The sequence below is a fragment of the Notamacropus eugenii genome, chromosome 5 (genome assembly GCF_028372415.1).
Source record: "Notamacropus eugenii isolate mMacEug1 chromosome 5, mMacEug1.pri_v2, whole genome shotgun sequence".
In the NCBI taxonomy this organism is placed as follows: domain Eukaryota; kingdom Metazoa; phylum Chordata; class Mammalia; order Diprotodontia; family Macropodidae; genus Notamacropus; species Notamacropus eugenii.
The window spans coordinates 193023321-193045269 of NC_092876.1; the positions used below are offsets into that span (position 1 = coordinate 193023321).

Here is a 21949-nt window from a genome sequence, read left to right on the forward strand (position 1 = left end):
GTCTAGCCCTTATTTCCATCCCAACAGGGCAAAAAAGCCCAGAGTGGGAGGCCTGGGGTGAGGGTGGGAGGGTACAGACTAATTTGTATCAGTGGATAGAATACTACTTTATCAATGACATCATATATTTTTTTAAATTTTTCAAAGTATGTTAAAGTAGAATCAACTGCACTTCTTTTATTCAAATATTAGCACTTTCCTTAACCCTCTAAAATTCAGAAAGAAATGTACGGGATACTACCCAAGCTGCTAAAAGTCCTAATCTACTATGTAGAGTCAACTGCATTGGATAATAGGTGACCTGTCGATACCTGTCCCTTCCCTTCCCCCTTACGCCCCCAGTATGAACTTTTAGCAATCCCTCTTATCCTCTTGCTCTGCCCCTGGCTAACTGTGGCCTTGGGTCACTTGGCCTCTCTAGGACTCAGTTTCCCCATAAACCGAATAATTTAGCCTTGATGATCTCTGAAGTCACTTTCAATTGCTATATAACATGGTTCTATGATTTCAAGTAACTTACATCACTGCAATATCCAAGAATATTAGGATCATAGATTTAAAAGCTGGATGGGATCTTAGTGGTCATCTCACAGATGAGGAAACTGAGGCCTTAGTAAAGTTAAGTGATTTACCCAAGGACACAGAAGTATAAGTAGTAGATTTTAACCAGAGTTCATAGAGTTGTTGTTTATGAACATGGAGATCACAGAAGAGCTTCACAGAGCATTTAGTCCAACCTTTCATTTTGCCAAAGAAGAAACTGAGACTAAAGGGGGACAAAGTGATTTGTACAAAGATTTACAGGTACTAAGGTCAGAGGTGGGATTTTAATCTAGAGACTCTGAACCTAGAAGCCAACTGTACTTAGAACAGTGACCAGCAATAGTAGGTGTCTAATAAACATTTATCGACTTGAACTGAATTTCCACTCTATCATCCTGTCACCTTACCAGGGCCCTCTGACTCCAACTGTGGTATTATTTTCATTGTACCATACTATACATGTGACTGATCATTATTCTGAGCTATTTTCCAAATAGGTCCACATTCTGGACCTATTTTCCAAAGGCAGGACTAGATAGCTGGAAATGATCTTAGCGCTCAAGTCCAACTTGTTTATTTTGCAGATGAGGGCTCTGGGGCCTCAAGAAGGAGGGCAAATTGCCTAATGTCACAAGCCAGTCAGTGGCAGAACTGGGAACCCCTTGTCTCCTGAACCTCAGAGCAGAACTCTTGCCACACCATCATGGTGACTCGATTATTTTTGTAGCTCTTCTCTGGAGCACCTCCAATTTCTCCACATCCCTTTGAAGATGGAAGAACTAACAATGAGAAGTACGTTTGTTCAGGATGGAAGAAGTGTGGTTTAATTACGGGCAAAGCGATATAGTGGAAAGGGTGTGCCCTTCAGACTGGGAGAATTCTCAGTTCCGTTTCCATCTCTGACACTTAATAGCTGTGTGAGTCAGGAGGCATGTAATTTCACTCTTCTAAACCTTTCCTCATCATAAAATGGGGACAAGAATACCTATGGCACCTACCTCACAGAGTTATTGTGAGGATCAAATGAAGACGAGTAGATCAAATGGCCTGCAAACCTTAAAAAAGCTCCATGAATGTCTATTGTAATTACTGTTATCATGGTAGGGAGCATTGGCTGGCACAAACGTGATGATGCCTTTCTCTTGGCAGATGTCAGAGAAGTAAAGTGTATAGCACCACTTGAACATGAGTGCTCCATATGCATATATTTTCATATGCTGTGAGAATGGAAAGATTCCAAAGCCACATCAAGTATACTCTGCAATGAATGGGCATAAATAAGGAAAGCAAACAAAATCAGCATGTCCCATGAACATCAATTTGCAGACAGATTTCTTTGACTAACTTCAGAATGAACAAACAAGAGCCAGCCCCACAACCTAATATGCAAACGATCAGATATATAACCCATAACGAAGGCAGCCAATCGAGTTAATCAGTATGAAGAGTTTTTGAAATGAGAGGCCAGACTATAATAATTTAAAAACACACCCACTACCCCTAAATTGAAAATGATGGCTGGGCTGTGGGGTCCAGGAGGCAGAATAGTAGAAAGGAGGGGGAGGAAAGACCTCAAGAAATGCTAAGACTTTCCACAACATACTAAGTCAGAGATGAGAACAATAATTTGAAATCTGCTCGACAGAAGCAGTTAGTCGGTTGGTCATTATAGATAAAGGCCTCTCAAACCTGCTGCTCTTAGAACAAAGTTTGATTGTATTTCCTAGCTCCTTTTCCATCAATCACTGTGCTCCAGTTCAGGGACATTCACCTAATTAAGATCAGTCAGAAACAGAGAACGGCTGAGGGGGACACAATTATGGCTGGCAGATGTGCACATGACACCTCACTTTCCTTTTCCCTTCCTGATAGTTTGACATTGAGAAAAGCTCATCTGGGTTAATTTTACCTTTCAGCTATGCTGATGGCCAGTTTGGTTATGGCCCAGGAGGTCTCGCAGTGAGAATTTAGATTGAGACCTGTCTAGAAGAGGGATTGGTCTAATCAGGGTCAATTCAATTCAATGTAGTCCCAAGAGACTAAGAGCAAATCAGGGTTTATGACTTTGGCTTATTATAATATACTGATTCACATTTCTTCATAAGTTACTTAATAAAAATACTGCTTGATTTCACATAGTATCCCCTCAGTTGGACTATGTGCTCAAAGATAAGAACTGTGTTTTTCCTTTATCCTTGTGAATGAAATATAGGCAGTGCTTGATATACAGCAGGGATTTAACTGATGCTTAACTGACCATAGGTTCTGGAGCCAATAAAGTGGCCAGGGATCTCTGGTAGGCAGGCTTGGATGTAAAAAGCTTATTCAGTGGTAGACATGAATCCTTGAACCAACGCTCTTAGGAGTCCTTCAAAGTGAACTATATGAACTTCTCTAAAGATTGGAATTGGACTGGTCCTCTGGGTTGAGGACTTTTTAAGTGAATCTTTTTCAGTACTGGTATTTCAGTCCTTTTCTTATTTAAAATATGACTAACATTTAGAGAGAAACTTAGGGTAAGTGTTGGGGTTAGGATTTGAACCTAGAGAGAATATATCCTTTTCATTACACTGTACCACCTTTACAGAACAGGCCTGCAACTATGCCAATAGAAATGTTACATTTTCTTTTCAGTAGAGGATGCTAGGGTCCTTCATTTACCCACAAATACGCTGGGTCTTTTCTACTCCTTCTCAAGGAAACAGCTATCAGAGGCACCAGGGAGAGGCCTAAGCCTAGCAGAGAGAGAAGATATGTGTGAGGACAGGAATAGGGTGCAGACACATAAGGATGAGGAGTGCATTTTAAAAGGGTATTTCCATCTGAAGAAGAGGCCTTGAGAGAAATGGAAGAAAGGCAACACAATGCAGCAGAAAGAACAGTGGATTAGGAAAGGACCTAGACTTGTGCTTTTGTTTCACCACTTTATCACCCATTTGATCTTGAATAGGTCACCTCAATTTCTCAGTTTCTTCACCTGTCAAAAGGTGGAGGGGCAGGAGAATAGACTACATGACCTCTGAGGTCCCTTTCAGCTCCAAATGATATTGTTCCTATGGTCTTATGAACCCAATGGAGGATATATGTCCATATTAAAATTTTGTAAGCAGCCAAAACTTAATACTGACAGTAAACTTCCTCTTCAGATGCTGCAGATATAGACATTCCATCTCTCACCTCTATACTTTTGTACAAGCTGATCCTCATCCCTAGGATTCATACTTGCATCACCTCCTTATATTCTGTGTACATTTTATCTTTCCAGCAGAAGACAGAAAACAAGCGTGCCTATGTGCCAGACACTATGCTAAGTTCTTTACAATGATTTTACTTGATCCTCATAACAACCTTGGAAAGTGGATGCTATTATAATTTCTATTTTACAGTTGAGAAAACTGTGGCAAACAGAGATTAAATGACTTGTCCAGGGTTACACAGATTGTAAGTATCTGAAGCTAGATTTGAACTTGGGGTCTTCCTAATTCCAGCAATTAGATTGGTACAGCAAAATAATTCCATTAGTATAGTAATGCAATACACTCACACATACCTGAATATGCATATATTTCATTACTGTAGTAAGTATACATATATATGTCGTGTGTGTATGAATTTATGAAAGTTACAGCAACAGGAAACAGCCCCTGTTTGAGAAAGCCTTCTGCAGCCAAGTACCCTATGTTGAAATCAAGTTAATCAAAAGAGGAGGGGAAAGTACGCTAAACAAAACATGGGAAGAAATGTACTTAAAGTCAGGTCACTTTGTGCCTGAAGGCAATAATGGGGGAGAGCTGTAATTGACTCTCATTATTTGCAGAAAGTACTACTGTGTCATTGTGAAAAAGGCTTGGCTGCGGTCCTTGGACTATGGGCAGCCCTGATATCTTTTGAGCTGGTAGCAATTGCGACAGAAAATGTAACAGCAGACTCTGCATCTCTGCATGTGTGCACAAGACAATGGGGGTCTAAAATAACAATGTCACCCCAAACAATAAAAATATAGGTTATTCATGACCAAGAAAATATAGAGACAAAAATATTTATTTGCTGGAAATATTAAAAAAAAGGACTGAATTTAAGTGCATAATTATTTCTTACAGATTACCTTTCATTCTGTGGCCCACTCCAGGTTTGTGAAAAACATTACATTGTTTTCTCTTTTTCAGCCTTGAGAAACGTCCAATCATTTGTACATTCAAGCAGAGGACGGATTTCATTAGTCCATTCTTTATTGATAACACTGGGAGAGGAAGCACATGAAAATGTATCTGCCCACAGAATCTGTAGTGAAGATTCTAGTAAGAGGTAGATTTGTAGACTGAGAGATGGAGGAGAGCTCAGATGTTATCTAGCTCGATCCCGACACCTAAAGCATGAATCACCGCTATATTTGTGCCACCTACATGTTGGTGCTTAATGTTCTCATATTCTAAATATGATCGAGTTAAAGCAGAGTATCTCCTTTGTCTACATGTTCTATTTCAATTAATATGAACTTATATTTATATGTGCTATTACAAGCTTATAGCACCGCAGACTATTTACAAAGGGGCTTGCAGAAGAAACTTATGAGGACCCCAAACTCTGCTTGTCTCGCAATTTACCCCTTGAAGAAAGTGTTGATGATTTCATTTAAAACTGTGGAATATTTACCAGAAGCTATTAGTACTCAGGAGGCATTAAAGATTGCTAACAATATTATGATCCTAAGGGAAGTATTTATGATCAAAAAAGAGATAGAGAAGATCATGGGAAGTAAAATGAATAATTAGGATTACATGAAATTAAAAAGGTTTGGCACAAACAAAACTAATGCAGTCAAAATTAGAAGGAAAATAGTAAACTGGAAAAAAAATTTACAGCCAGTTTCTCTGATGAAGGCCTCATTTTTCAAATATATAGAGAACTGAGTCAAATTTATAAAAATATGGACCATTTCCCAATTGATAAATGGTCAAATGATATGAACAGGCAGTTTTCAGAAGAAATCAAAGCTATCAATAGTCACATGAAAAAATGCTCTAAATCACCATTTTTTAGAGAAAATGCAAATTGAAATAACTTTAAGTACCACTTTACATCTATCAGATTGGCTAACATGAAAGAAAAAGAAAATGACAAATGCTACAGGGGAGGTAGAAAAATTGGGACACTAATGCATGGTTAGTGGAGTTATCAACCAGTGCAACCATTCTGAAGAACAATTTGGAACTATGACCTAAGGCAGGGGTGGAGAACCTGCTGCTTTGAGACCACACGTAGTCTTCTAAGTCCTTGGGTGTGGTCTTTTGACCGAGTCCAAATTTTACATAACAAATCCTTTTATTAAAGGGATTTGTTCTTTGAAATTTGGACTTAGTCAAAGTCCAAACTTGAGGACTTAGAGGGCCATATGTGGCCTCAAGGACACAGGTTCCCTACCCCATATCTAAGGGCTCTAAAACTGTGCATACTCTTTGACCCAGCAATACCACTGGGTCTCTATCCCAAAAAGGTCAAAGAAAAGTAAAAAAAGGGCCTATTTGTATAGAAATATTTATAGCAACTTTTTTTTTTGTGTGTGGTGGCAAAGAAATGGAAATCAAGGTGTTGCCTATCAAATGGGGGATGGCTGAACAAGTTGTGGTATATGATTGTGATGGAACACTACTGTACACTAAGAAATGACAAGTAAGGATGGTTTCCAGAAAAACCTGGGAAGACTTCTATGAACTGATGCAAAGTGAAGAACCAAGAGTACCACTGGTACACAGTAATATATGGATAATCATTTGTGAAAGACTTACCTACTCTGATAAAGACAATGACCCTAGACAATTCCAAAGGACCCATAGGAAAAATGCTATCCACCTCCAGAGAGAGAACTGACAAACTGAGTGCAGACTGAAACATGCTTTTAAAATTTCCTTTCTTTTTGTGTGTGTTTTCTTCTGTGACACGTCTGATACAGAAATCTTTTTTGCATTACTTCTCATGTATAACCTAAATCATACTGCTTACCCTCTCAAGGGGTGGGGAGCAATAGAAAGGAGGAAAAGAATTGACAACTCAAAATTTTAAAAAATGGATATTAAAAATGGTTTTTTACATGAAACTGGGAAATATTTAACAAAGTAAATAAAATATATTTAAAAAACCAATATGTTGATTCTTACTGTTTCAGAGTTCAGGTCTCTCAGAATGAGACATGAGCGTACAACTACACTGCTCTCTATGGCATTTGTTGAAAGCAATCGAGCTTGCTGTTTGATAAAAGTTCAAAGTTCCAAATGGAGTGAGAACTACACGGGTTCCAACTAGACTAAGAGTGAAAAATCATAACACCATGAATGGGTTCAAGACAGTGTGGGGAATTCTTTCCCCAACGAGGGAAGATGTTGAGATTTCTTTGTTAACATAATATACCAATGATAGTAAAATGGCCAAAACATTTCTTTGCTCCTTATGAGATCAGAGACTTACACTGTGCATGTACATGTGCAAATGTAAATTCTAAGTGAACTTTATCTTGTATTTTACACAAATGACTTTCATGGCCATGGACCGGCTGGAGATGTGAGCTTGGCTCTGAAGATGAAGTTAGTAATTTTTAGCCTTTGAAGTGAAAGTGGTTTCTTTTATCCCCCCTTCTCCTTTTACTAGCAATGAAAAGGAGTTTAAAGAAAAACAAGAAAGTTGGTGAGAAAGATTTTTCCACAGTGCACAATGTGATGTTATTTGGTATAACTGCCTATTCAGAAAGTTTAGCTCCCTTAAGGGGATAACTACCATTACTTGAATGCATCTTATTTTCTCTGGCTGGTTGGTTATATAAGTCCACTGTGAAGAATTTAAGTATACTATTCTCTGTTGTAATAATACTAAGCACTAACTGAAACAGAGATGGTCAGAAGGTAAACGGCTCACATACAACAGAATGGCAGAAAAAGTTTTGAGACTACTCTGAAAACTACATAAAGTCAAAGATATTTTGCAAAGACAATAGTGACTTTTATGCCAAACTACATTTCCTTTCAAGAATGAATGAATGAAGCATTTATTAAGTGCTTATTAGGAGGGTTTAAAAAGCTAATCCAATTAATCTCCTACACTGCAGAAGGACACAGCTCCTCTGACTTGAACAAAACTGTTAAGGAAGATTCTTAGGAAGTGGAATAAATACATGTTAAAATAACTATAAGGTAGTTCTTTGACCTCGGTTTATGACTAAAGGATCATATAGGTCTAGAGCTGGAAAGGAGCTCAGAGGCCATTTGTTCAACACTTCACTGTGCAGATGAGTAAAGTTAAGCGATTTGCTCAAGATCACACAGGTAGTAACTATCACTGATGAGATTTGAAGACAAATCCCCAGATTTCAGAAACATTCCTCTTTTAAGATCACATTTCCTTTATCTGTAGTCATGCCAAAATCCCACCTCTTTACTTTTGCATTAATGCCTTTTAATTTATGAAAATAGTAATTATTAAAGACAATCTTTATTTTTCCCAGCGTTGGAGGGGGGGACATCTAAAAGTGGATATATTTGTTGACTGATGAGTCCAGTAGTCATATAATTGATAGGAATGGTATGATTCTCTGTGGCAAAATTCACCCCATTTTCCTAGTCTATTTCAGATTTGTTGAGCCAGTGCTATCCTTGATTCTTGTCAAAAGTTCTCAGTAGTCCTAGGCCTTTCATCACTTTCATGCCTATTTAGGCTCAGAAAATAGAAGAGCAAGAGGCTTGCTCCCTTCTCCCATTTCTCATTTCCAGTTGCTGAAACTCAACCCATCCTTAAAGTCCCAGATGAAATACTCCCTTCTCTATGAAGAAGTCTTCCCTGATTCATTCTCTAATCTCTCCCTTTCCATCCCTCTGGATTCATGACAGCAGAGAAGTGATTTCTCCCTTCCAAATCCTACAAAGTAATTTGTTGTACTTCTCTTACATACTCCTTAGAGCCTATTTTATATTATAATTATCATGTAATTCTTATTCCTCTATTAGATGGAAACATTCTTGAGATCTGATATCTTCATATTTTCCTCAATGCCTATACCACAGTTATCTGCAAATGTTTGTGGAATAGATGAACAAACGTTTTAAGTTTCAGGCAAAAAAAGAAGACAGATAGCTTTTTTGATTTAAAAATTTTCCCCTGGGACTTCCTGGCTGATTTGTCTTATGTTTTGATATTCTGTATTGGAAGGTGCTTTAAGAAAGAGCCTTTGACAACAGAGAAACACTTGACTGTTGTTTCTTCCTTTTGCCCTCAAGGACAAAACCTGTATTTTCTCCCCGTGAGAAAGCCTCCAAGTATAAGGGACAAGATAAAGAAATATTTAGTCAAAATGGTTTCGTAAACTCCATCAGAAGCAACAGTAACTTTTTCAAAGGATTTTCATCTGAACTACTGAGAATCCTATATATCTTCTGAGTGCCCCAAAACACTGCTAACCCTGGCAAGAAATGTTGACCACTGTAGGACAAAAGAATGGAATCAGTCTGGCACATCGCACTTAGAGGACTTAAAAGAATTCATTCACAAAATGCCTGAAAACATAGTTAAAGATGAAAATAAATTTTAAGAAATGCTTTATTTACCAGAACCCTCTAAGTACTTTTCAATTGCCTAGAACCACACAAGCAAAAATGGCCTGTACAAAGCCTAAGACTTGTCTCAGGGCAAAAAAGAGAGGTAATTCATTTCATTAACTAGTGCCAAGCCCAGCTGCAGTTTACTTGACCATCAGCCAGTTTTATAACAGCATTTAATTCCTCTTTTGTGTCTACAGAAAGCCTTCCTGAAATCTAATGCCAGTTTTATGAACACTTGCTACCTGAATGATCTTTCAGCATTTTCAATAGATGATCAAAATGACTTTAAAAAAAAAATCACCTTCTTACACTCTCCAAAGAAGTGGCAAATCAATGAGTCCAAATAAAGACCGGATGGCATTAGGACAGGAGGGCATTATTCAAAATAACTCTTAAACTACAAAGAGACACTGTATTATGATGCCCTTTTCCCAAGAGTTCTCCTCTGGTAAAAGAATGAAAATGATGATCAGCTCTTTAATGCCTCAGACTGCAGAATTCCAATACGGGAAGATGACTACATGAGTGTTTGACTCCATTAATGATCTCATTCAATCACTCAGGGTAAAGCGTGTGCACTCCAGGAGCCTAACTCCACAGTATTGTTTTACTCACAGTTAGATATTAATGTCACATCTCAAGACATCAATCAGAGGAGGTAAACAGAAAATGGTAAAATAATATGGGCTAAGTAGAAAAAACACTTTGGAGACAATATTCAAGCAAAAATGAAATGCTAATTAACATTTAATTTGCTTTGTTTTGGGACCTATGGGTCTACACATCAGAGCAGATGTTAAGTCACAAAGCAAGGCACTAATGTGTATCCTACCTCCATTCTGATTAAAAAAAGAAATTTATCCTATTTAACTTTTTAATATATGTCCATCCTCTAGTTAAACACTGGAAATCTCTGCACAGTTATGACTGCATCATGAGCGCTCTGTTCTCCACTGAAATCTTTCAGGGCAGGCAAGAGTCGATCAAATTTCAACTTAATTTATGGATATGTAAAGTAGAGTCAGTAACTGGATGATGCAAGAGTGCATTAGTACCTAGCATGGAAATCCACAGGCAAGACACTGATGTCCTTTCAAAGGAATTAACTGGCTTTTGTCTCAGTCAATGTGCTGATTCCTTCTTGTGTCCTGTCACTCTCATTCTCTAGGTCAGAAAGCTGTCCATGGCAATTGACTGAAGCCCCACCAAGTGTTTTTCATTCAAAAGCCCAGAAAATTTTACATATATATGTATACCTAATACATATACAGATACATACACATATAAACATATAGACATATATATATTAGATTAGACTTGGCATTAAAAATCAGAGGAATGACATATAAAACAAATACAGTAAGCACCAATGCCTTACAGAGTAGATGTTATTGTAATATACGCTTTCCTTCCCTCCCTTTTTTGATCAAATTGCATGTAATACTTTTAAGTAAATTTGATGTGTTTCATTTCACAAAGTACACTTGTCAGGAAAGCTCTTTTCACTACTTAGTCCAATGTCTTTATTAGTGAGTAAGATATTTTTATGTACTAAGCTATTTCTTTGATCCTTAGGGTTTGGTAAAAACCTGGAATACATTTTGATCTCTTGTTTTCTCATTTAATTTCACAGTGCAAAGATACACTCCAAAGGTAAGGAACCCAAGTACTACTGGCAAGTCTCAACTTCATTCCTGTACCCAGAAAGATACAATATCCTCTTATCCAGAGGATGTCAGAAAATCCTGAAGTATAAAACTGACTGCTAAATGCTGAAAAAAGCAGCCGTTCACAGTGGGGTACATGTAGCAGTCCTGTTCCTCAGCTTTGCCAGGCCATGATTGATACTTGGCCCACATCCTTTGGAGCAGCTCCAGGAATGTGAGTTTGGACCAAGGCAGTCTCAGGGGCTGCTTCTAGTTATCACCATTCTAGGACTTCAGTGCCAAAGATGATCAGGCAGGCAGGGAAGAGTTATCGAAAATCTCAAATATGTTTGCAAAAGAATGTCTTAAAAATCCCATCTCTAAGAGCAAACTATGTAATTTTTAAACTAGTCGGAAATTTTATATAGCAAATGCTCCATTCCACAATGATATGGGATAAGAATTTTGGTTAATATTCTGGTTTTTAGCCCTGACATATATGCCATATACAGATTGACAAATTTCAAACAAATAAATCCAGTAAGTAGCTCATATTTACTGTCTCCTTCATGATTCAGAAAACCACTCCAGACTTCAGAGTGTTTTGCCATAATCACGACGAACCCTCAGCTCCCATGGTTCAGAACCTTAGCTATGTGGCAGGGCTGGCTGAGGAACAGTTTCAATTTCAGTTGGATGGATATGTTTTTATTATAAATATCAAACACTTCATATAACATTCAGCTGGCTCAGACAAACTCTGAGGGTTCTTTTGATTCTTGGCCTTTGCTTTTTTTCCACTCTCTTGATGTAGGCAGGTAACAATAGCTGTAGTTGCTGTCAAAGATGGTAAGGAACAAAGAGCACACTCTGGAAAGCACATTCACCCACAAAGAGGAAGCACTAACCTGCCCAACCATGTCTGGTGCGAGGGGGATGACGGGCCAGAAGGTCGAGTAGACTCCAAAAAATGCCAGCCACAGCACTATGCTTCCCCAAACAGCGAGGTGACTAAACTAGGGAAGAAGAAAAAATTCAGAAAAAAATAAGTCAGTCCTTTTGACTCCAAAAGGTTTGGCTTATTTACACAGCTCCTTCAACTCTAGCATTCCTCTCCCTGCAAGTGAATTTCTCTGCTCCCGTATAACTTTCCATTCCATTTCCAAAACAACAAAGATTTTTAGCTATGGATTCAAGTGACAGCTGGCAAAAGCAGTAACAATAATGGTCTTGTACACATAACATTTTCGTTACAACAGTCTTTCAAGGATGGTACTTTCTCATTAAGTGCTAAGTGGAGGTGTATGGCCAGAGCTGTCTTTGGGCTTTAGGATAAGTAATATAGTTTGTATCAAAAACTACCAAGATAAGAAGAGAAAAATATCTGGCAGAAACAAACTTTATATTATCACTGGATGAAGGAAGAAACCTTTTCCAGAAAGATATTTTTCTCCATTTCTTAGCAAGAAATGTTAGTTTTGTTTTTATTAATAATACTCACTTGTAATAGAGCTCTAAGATTCATAAAGTACTTTCCATCATAAGCCCATGAAAAAGGTAGTGCACCTATTATTATCTTCAGTTCTACAGATTAACAAACTGAGACTCAGAAGGTTTTAATAGCTTGGCCCAGGTCACAAATCAAAGCTGGAATTTGAGCGTGAGTCTCTTCTGAGCTGGGGACAGAGCTTGAATGCTTTTTAAAAAAAATAACACCACAAGGAAAAAAAAGGTCAAAGGATCCATATGCAAAATTCAATTAGCTAAATGTTAGGAAAGTACACAAATTTAAGAATGGATGAGAGAGAGAACAGAGTCACTAGTGGAAACGCAAATGACATTCACTAGGTGGGTAATGTCACCATGGCCAACTCATTCTTTGCTATGTACCTCAGTCTCCTTATTTGTAAAAATGGAGCCTGGACAGTTTTTAAGTACCTATGTGTAACAGGGTTGCTATGAAGGAAGCACTTTAAAAACTTTCAAGTACCTCAATAATGTGATTTTAATGTTGAGGGGTTTCAGTTGTGTCCAATCTTTGTGACCCCATTTGGGGTTTTCTTGACAAAGAGATTAGAGTGCCCAGGGTCACACAGCTACTAAATGACTGAGGCTGAATTTGAACTCGGGTCCTCTTGAGACCAGGACTGACATTCTATCCTTTGCATGACCTAACTTTTCTGTGATTTTAATAGCTGCACCTGACTGCATCTGATCATGGCAAAAATTAACCACTCCATCAACAAGGGCTCATTAAGGGCAAATGATATATCAGGCGCTGTGCTCAGTTCTGGGGAAACAAAGGTGGTAAAGTCCCTGTCCTCAAGAAGCTTCAATTCTATCAGAAGAAATAATTTGTACATATACTAGTATATTTAATACATATGCAAAAGAAATGCAAAGTAATTTGACAGGAGCCACACTAAGAATTGAGGGGCAAGAATCATGAAAGGTCTTATGCAGAAGGGGACATTTAAGCTGAGTCATGAAAGGAGCAAGGCATTCCAAGAGGCAGAAGTGAAGAGGGAGTGCAATCCAAGTCTGGGGGACCGACTGGACAAAGGCACGGAGGCTAGAGATACAGTATCACATATGACAAGTAACAAGAAGGCATTCCTGGTCTCCTCTGTTAACTGAGCCTTTTAATCTAAGGCTACCTTTCTTTTACTCTGTATATATCTCATGTGTTCCCATTTATTTACTTATATTCTCTTCCATGTAAGCTTCCTGAAGGTAGGGATGTGGGGGTGTATGTGTGTGCTTGCCTTTCTTTGTATCCCTGGCACTCAGAATAGCACCTACCACACAGTAGGTGTTTAATAAATGTTTACTGATTGTACCTAAGTTCATGAGAAGGGGAGTAATGTATAATAAGGGTAGAAAGGTAGGCTGAGGCTAGCTCATGGAGGGCTCTAAATGCCAAACAGAGGTGTTTGTCTCTGATCCTAGAGGTAACAGGGAGTCCATGGACTTTTCTGAGCAGGGGAGTAACATGCTCAGACCTGTGCTTTAGAAATATCATATTTTTATAGCTGTGTGGAGGATAAATTGTAAGGTGGTCAGACAGACTAGCGATAGGGAGAAGACAGAAAATGATGTTTGTAAAAATGCAAAGAATCTCTGTAAAAAATACATAAACAGGAGGGAGAAGATAATCTGCTGCTGCAACACGACTGAAACCACTTATGGATATTTCAATGTAAGGCGTGTCCAGGGGGTTTTCAATAGAGCACTTTTCAAAAAATTCCCCCATTCCTCCTCAAGCTGACTTCCCATTTCTAGAGCTGCTGAGTTGAGAGTCTTGGTCTCCTGGGGATGTGTGCCATGTAACCAATCTACCTGATGATGGAGATGAACATCAGCCCAAAGCTGTAAACTTAATACTTTTAAAATAATGTGAGGGTCTTCACTTGCTGACTCTCTTGCAGCTGAAATAATAAGTGCTTTGCAGTTCTAGGCCAGCAGGTCAGACCTTGGCACTGCATTTTAGGTGAACACTGTCCAGGCGGTGGATAGGAGAGATCTGCCACATGGACAATTCAGCTGCCCTCCCCAAGAAAACATATCCTCACACCCATATAAGATGGAAGAGACTCAAGAGTCATCCTAATTCTCAGGGAGGCTTGAGACCATAGACATATCTTTTTCAAAAACAGGAAGTGACCAGGAACTACAAAAACAGCTAGGGGTGACTTATAAACTGAAGAAACTCTAACTGATCTTTATCTGGATCAGTGAACAATGTTTTCAACTAAAGGGAGACAATAATACCTATTGTCATATGTTCATAGTTCTGGGGGAGAATTTAAAGCTATTCAACCATAGTAAATGCAGCAGATCCCCACAGTCAGCAATGGGACATTCTGGCTACCCTAAGGATCGTGACTCTCTCCCTACACCAAATAAAAGAAGTGCTAGGAGTCCCTGATTCCCTAGACCCTGCAAGGTGGACAACGACATTCACAGGGCTGGAGAAAGCAATAATGGGAAGGGCTAGAACCTATTTTCTCTCTTGATTGACTTAGTCCCATGTCCTATATTTGGCCCCTAAGTTTTGGAGGGGGAGCAGGGGACAGTAAATTAGGCATACTCCAGAACACAGTCCATAGGTGAATATTCCCAAATGGATTCAGAGAATCCCAGTGACAGGGGTTAGTCCAACAAGTCCTGAATAGGAATTCCCACTGAGGTGTGCCCAAAAGGTGGTTATCAAGCCTTTGCTTGAAGATCTCAATGAACAGAGACTCCACCACCTTCTGAGATAGCTTGTTCTACTCTTGGATGGCTGTTTGGTGGTTTCTCCTCACATGAATCCTGTTTGCCTCTTCAGCTTCCACCTTTTGCTCCTAAGTTATGTCTTTGAGGCCAAGATGAACAAATCTAATCCATTCACATAGCAGTCCTTCCTTCAAACAGGTGAAGAGAGTCATGTTGCACCCCTCTGCAGAGCCTTCTCCAATAAACAGCCTTCTTTCCTTCACCTGAACCTCATACAGCATAATTCTGAGGCTCTTTACAATCCTGGTTTTCTTCTCCAGGCTATCAAAGACCTTCTTAAGATTTAGTACCTGAATCTTATCTTCCTTTTGTTGTTTCATTTATTTATTTTATTATATTATTATTATTTATTATTACTATATAGTATCTAACATAATTTACCAATCAATAACTTATCTAACTTATCCAGTTTATCAATAACTTATCTCCAGTATATCAATGTACTTAAAATTTGGTGACCTGAACATGTTACCAATATGACCTGACCAGGGTAGTGAACTGCTGGACTACCAGTTCCCAAATATTTTGTTTTCTTTAGATAACTGCTATCTAGCGTTTCTTGCAACCCTTGTATAATTTTATCACACTATGTATAATTTACATTTATCCCTACCAAATTTAATTTTAGATTCAGTCTGATGCTCTGGCCTACTCATAATTTTTCTGCATTGTTTCTGTCTCCAGTACATTAGCTAACGTTCCCAGCTTGGGCTTACTTACCAAATTTCTTTGGTAAAACAACTTGGGAAATTTATGATGATAATTTTAGAAGTATAAGGCAGTGTGACACTGTGGACAGAGAGTCATCTCAATTAGAAAGGCCTAGGCTTTACTGCCACTCCTGACACTACTAGCTGTGTGATCCTGGGCAAGCTACTTAACTTCCCCAGGGCTTGGCAAAACTTTCCCTGTATCAATGAAATCATAAGATCTGTCCCAAAATAACTGGAAAGCATACAAATTAAAGTGTAAATATTTCTTTCTTTGCTACTCTATTTTACCAGCTTTGGGAGTAGGGTCCTGGACCTCTGAATTCATCTTTTTTAGGACCTCTATAGTGTGGAAAGTTCTTATATTCAATAATTTCCTTCTATACTATGATATATGTGGTCCTCTAAGAAGCTGATTTATGAAGGCCTAAGGAGTGTCCAGAAATGTGTAGTTGAAAATTTTTTTTACCCATTCTCTTTACTAAGTTAATGTTCATCTTGGAGTCTAGCATGTTATTTCACAGGATATAGATAAAAGAAAAGTGACCACATATCTGAAGACTATGTTAGACTTTAGGAAATGAAGCAGAAACGGGAAATAAAGAAGAGAAAAAAAGTAAGAGAAATGAATGCAAATAGTTGAATAAACGTAAAGGTGTGAAGGTATCAACCTTATTAGTTGCTTCTGGAATACCCACAGCCATATTATTCCCTGATAAGTGAGGCCATAGATGAGTCAGTACTCTTGCTACATTATTAATTGCTTCAGGGAAAGAATATGTGGTAAGCTATATAATCTAACTGTTCATAGGTGACAAGCTTGTAAAACCTGATTTTCTTCCCTCACAATATTCAGAGTATACCTTGGCACACAGTGATGCCATGTTAAATTTCATTATATACATGTTGGGTCATTTAACACAGGTCTCAGTTAATGCAATGCTAATTGAAGTCTATTTCAAATGCCAGGCATGCAAACTGAACAGATGGAAAACTTCAGATCGGAAATTAGCTGTGATCTAAATCAACCCACAACATGAAAATGCAAAATAGAAGTTTTATTTGTTACCCAACCTTTCCTGATTCTCAATGAGAAATCACAGCACATACAGTGATAATGGCATTGGATGGTGTAGGTACTAAGATATACCATAAAAAAGAAACACTTACCTTTGTCCAAGCTCTTGTCTCTAAACCAGCTTTCAGACAAACAGTAACAACAACATACTGTGGAGAGAGGAATGGAATCCAAATATATTCTTGTGCTGACACATTTTCCCCTTAGAAATCATCTTGCCTCCATATTCCTTCATGGCAGTCTCAATGATGGAGCTACTTCAAAAACTTTGGCTGCTGAGGAAACACAGGGGCATATTTCCCCCACCCTAACCCAAAGGTTTTCACCTTGACTGGTCCCCTTCTTTTCTGATCAAGTTACTGTGTCAAGGCTCAGGAAACCTGAGGTCATATCAAATCTGCTTATTTTATTTCTACCCATTCTAAGAAACATCCAAGGTTCTTATTTCTTTGGATATAAATATACACACACGTATATGCAGATATGTGGGTACATATTTATGTCCTCAGATCTTGACCGTTTACAAATAAATGGTCAAAACCACTACCCAGTAATGTCTGTTATTCAGGAACATACATCAAATATTAGATACACAATAAATTAAATTTAAAGAATCAGTATTGCTCTTAAAAAGAGTAAGCTATAAACCAATAAGAACACCTTAAACACTACATAAAAAGGAAGCATATTGAAAGACTTACTGTATAAACAATGTTTCCAACAAATAAATAGTCTACAACATGACCATTTGCGAGCAATGCATCTGAAAAATGAAAAAGTCGTTATTATGTCCAATGATATAAATGTAATTTTAAGAAGAAAATTCAGGATTGTAAAAGTTGAGAACAGATATTTTCATACATATAATACCAGAGATCACACATTCCAATGAGGAGAGGAGGCATTTGAATCTGATTTTATCCAGGGAACATCATACTCAAGAGAGTATGATGGCTATATTTTAAAGTGGTCATATTGCAATGTTGCATTATCTGTGATACTCCATTCTTCTCCTGATGCCTCTAGCTTCTTCCATTACAAATCCTTTCCAAAAAACTACTGTTAAATGTACATATGAGTTTTTTTAAAAAGTTAAAATAAAAATGGAACATCTCAGTCCTTTTTCACATTTTTAGTATGATCCTTGACTAGTGCTCTAATTCTAACACCTGCTGTTTCTGCAATAAAAAAATAAGCTGTAGAGTGAGTATCTTTAGAAGGTACCAATTTTGGCAGTTTTGCAAGTGTCCATTTCTAATTCTTGCTGGGCTGAAACAGAAACTCTACATAAGAAGATGACAACTACATACATGCACAGTGAATTTATGATTAGACTCAGAGAATTCTCAAGCCATGTTTATTAGTCATGTTTTCACATGCTACTAAATTGGGAGCACTTACACTGCTTTGAGAGAATCCTGGGCAACAGGAGTGGGATTTTATGGATTCAGACTTAAATTTTTTTCCATTTGTCCTTTCCAGAGTAATAAGCACAATGTACCACAATAATTCCAATAGTTACATAATTCATTTCTACTAATACTCAAGCTGTTACAAAAAAGTCCAAGTTGCATTTCTATTGGTAAATTGCCTATTCTTTAGATCATGAAGGGTTTCTTCAGATGAATTCTTCCTTCATCTTCAAAACCAGACTTGTGGCCTGTGGCTCTGGCTTACGTTTACAGACTCAACTTCATTTTTACCTTAGGAGTCTCAATAGTCACTCTCATAAATTCTCCTGTTCTTAATAAAATTGAGGGTCAGCCAAGCTCTGGTTTCACAGTTGAGTCTACATTCCTCTGTACCTAAACCTAAGGAGGCCACCATGGGCAACTAGGTGTTGGAACCTGCTGTAGGCCTGGATTCAGAAACAAGGATGAAGATTCATGGGCCCATATTTTCACTATCTGCTTCTCTCACTCTCCACAAACCAAGAGGGTTGGAGAAAACTGAACTGAATAAAATTTATTTAGCCATTTTCCTGGTTCTAACCAATTAGGTCACAGTTACCATACTGTCCGAAATGAAATTTATTTAACGATTATCCTCTTGCTGGATATTTAGGTATATTTCAACTTTTTGCTATTACAAATAATGTTGCTATGAGAATTTTTGAAGAGGTGGATATTTGTTATTTTTGAAAATACATTTATGCTACATCCCCAGCCTGAAATTAGTGTGTCATTGGTAAAGGACTGTTTTCTTTCATTGTGTACTGTGCCAGACTGTTTCTCAAAAAAATTCTACAAGTTTGAAATTCTATCAGTGATATATGAGTGCATCTGTTTCTCCACACCAGCCAACACTAAATTTCATTGCTTTTATTTTTTTGTGTGTGGATAATCTGATAGGTATGAAGGGACCGATTATTCTTATTACAGTAGTTGAAAAAGCAATAATTTGAAACTTATAGTGGCGACCATCTGGTCACTAGTATACATTCACAGTTGTGAGGAATTAAAATTTTCGAAAAAGAGACTTTAAAAAAATATATATCATAGTTAGCCAGGAATTTAATGGTTAAAAAATTACAGTATTAGCTCTCCTATTCATCCATCTTAAGGTACATCTCCTGGTCTCATATCTCATTATCTGTGAACAAAAGGGTATAAGAAGTTTCAATCTTCATAAGAATAGCGTAAGTCTACTTTGAAAGACTATGAGGTTCTATGTATAGTCAGCCCTAATCAGAGCTAGAAAAATCATAGTATAGATAAGAACTTCAAAATAAACACAATAGATGCAAAATACAAAATGAAAAGCCGTGTTTGGACAATTATTTGACATGTCATAGAAGGCTCACAGAAATAAAATACCTATGAGATATGAATTGATTCAAGGAGTAAATGACACAGGGCAGTTGATTTGGGAGAATTCTGGCGTATGTTCTATGCCTATGCAATATAAGAAAAAATAAACACCAGATCTAGGAGATTCTACGTTTACAAAGAAATGAGAAGAATTTGTAAATGGAAAAATACCTTTCATCAGCAGAGGTAGAAAAATGAGTACTAAACAATAAAAGAAAGCAACTTAGGGGGAAAAGGGAAAAGAAATAATGTGGAATGCAGCAACTTAAAGGTGATATTTCTAGAAAAGAGTAAACAGCAAATTAGGTACACTATGGCAAAAAAATTAAACTAAGATCCCTGTGCTTTGAATAAAATAAAATAAACCACAAAAATCAGGGATGTGGGGAGAATTCTGTAAAGGCTACAGTTCTTATACTGTGTTTACTTTAGGGTACTTCATTATTAGAAAGAAAAAAGATGAGTGGGGGGAGTTCAGAGAAACAGAACTTAGATAAGTATGAGAAAGAGAAAAAACATGAAGAAAGAACTAGAATAATGTACTGTTTGGATGAGGGAAAAATGTATGAGACATACTGTCTACAAATAGTTGGGAATTACACATAGGAGAAAAGAAATATGTGGCTTTGGTTTAAATAAAAGGTGTTCTGAAAATAAAAATAACTTGATGGAATCAAAGTTTGGAGGGTTTGATATCCAGAAAAATTTTCTTTCTGTGAGGTCTGTTGGAATGAAGACTAATTCATTATAAGAAATAAAGAAATTTCTGGGGGACATTTAGTAATAGGTTGACCAAAAGAAATAAAAATGTTTATGAGATGATTTGGCATCAAAAAAGTAAAGGGATAAAGTAACCTAAGACATCTATTCCATCTCTACTTTCTGAGGTTTTTACCAGATATGTTTTTCCTATCTATGATTATCAGTGTCACTGACTTCAATCCTGCAGATACTACTATTTAACCAGAATTTCTTTTTCTACATATAAAATTAAATTAAGACAGGATGATTCTGTGTTGCAATCAAAAGTATGCTGGATTTGAAATCAGGGAACTGGGGTTCAAATCTTGGCACCATCACTCACCAATGGGACCCAATGTCTTCCCATGCCTCAGTATCCCCAACTTTAAAAATGGAAAAATTATAGTATGATGACTTTCAATGTCCCTTTCAGCTCTCTGTGCATGTATGGTCCTACAGTTCTCAAAGTAACAAATCATCTTTCTGGAATTAAAGGCAAGCACCATACCAGGACGTGAAGTCCAGAAAAGTAGAATTTCTTTACAAGTCAGATCTAATGCCATCTTGAAATAATATTCTCTTATTCACTTGAAAGGAGAGGCAACATAAAATAGTGGACAACTTTGGAGTCAGGAAAACCTGGGTTCAAGCCCTCCATCTGACACATACTCTCTGTGGGACTATGGACAAGAGGCTAAAGGAACTCTTGAAGACTGTAATATATAGATCAGGATTTGCCAAGTGCCTTTGAAAACATCAGCGTTCAGGTAGTTATTCCATGTACCCTCCCCTCCCCCCACAACATGCTTTTTCACTGACTGCAATTGAACTGCTTTAGTGACAAGTAGCTATGGACTCTATTTTCTACTTTTAACCTGCCAAAAAGTTAGCCTTGCAGAACATAAGTTCTAAAGAATTTTCTGTGGATAAAAACAACCATAGGCCAGAGTCCACTGAGAATTCAAGGTTATAAAACACCAATTAGGTTATTCCATTTATTCTTGAGGCAAACTATCTACCACACATTTCTGCCTTCTTTGTCTAGCCTAAGTATAACGTTGGGATTCCACCATTTCCCTCAGGGAAATTTCTTTCCCGTAGTTTAGCTGATGTCATTGTTAGTCAGTAGTTCCTGATTTTAAGTTATTTTCTAAGGCTCACATTTGACCTCCCCTCTCCTTGATTATTCCTGCCAATTCTTTCATTTGGATCCTTCAAGTATTTCCAAATGTTCACTTTTGCCTCTCCTTTGATTAATTTATAAATTATCTGAGTGCCCCAAACATGCAACCTGGGAAATGACTTCTGGGAAGTTTTCAATGTAAGGCTCTAAGAAAACCAATTTTAAAGTATGTTATACACCTCAGCAATATAATTCCCAAAACACATTTATAATTCCTAGACTTGATCATATGTGGATTATTTTTTCCCTATAATTTTCTCTGCCCTCTTCTGGATTCTTCTCTAGTTTACTGAATTTGTTCTCGACCTAACTTCACTGATGATGCAGTCTGTGGATGACACACCCAGCTGGGTGATATAAGGAAGTCAGGAAGACTTG

General features: G+C 37.6%; 1 protein-coding gene across 8 annotated transcripts in view; it reads right to left on the reverse strand.

Annotated features, from left to right (window-relative positions):
* ATP8A2 (ATPase phospholipid transporting 8A2) overlaps window positions 1-21949 on the reverse strand; it is a 761757-nt gene that overhangs the window by 141549 nt on the left and 598259 nt on the right. For all 8 annotated transcript variants that reach the window (XM_072611751.1, XM_072611756.1, XM_072611754.1 and 5 more), the window contains 3 exons: window positions 17539-17600; window positions 16930-16986; window positions 11680-11787 (listed from right to left, as the gene is read on the reverse strand). In XM_072611751.1, coding sequence (XP_072467852.1) covers window positions 11680-11787; window positions 16930-16986; window positions 17539-17600 — 227 coding nt within the window. The remainder of the gene's footprint in view (window positions 1-11679; window positions 11788-16929; window positions 16987-17538; window positions 17601-21949) is intronic.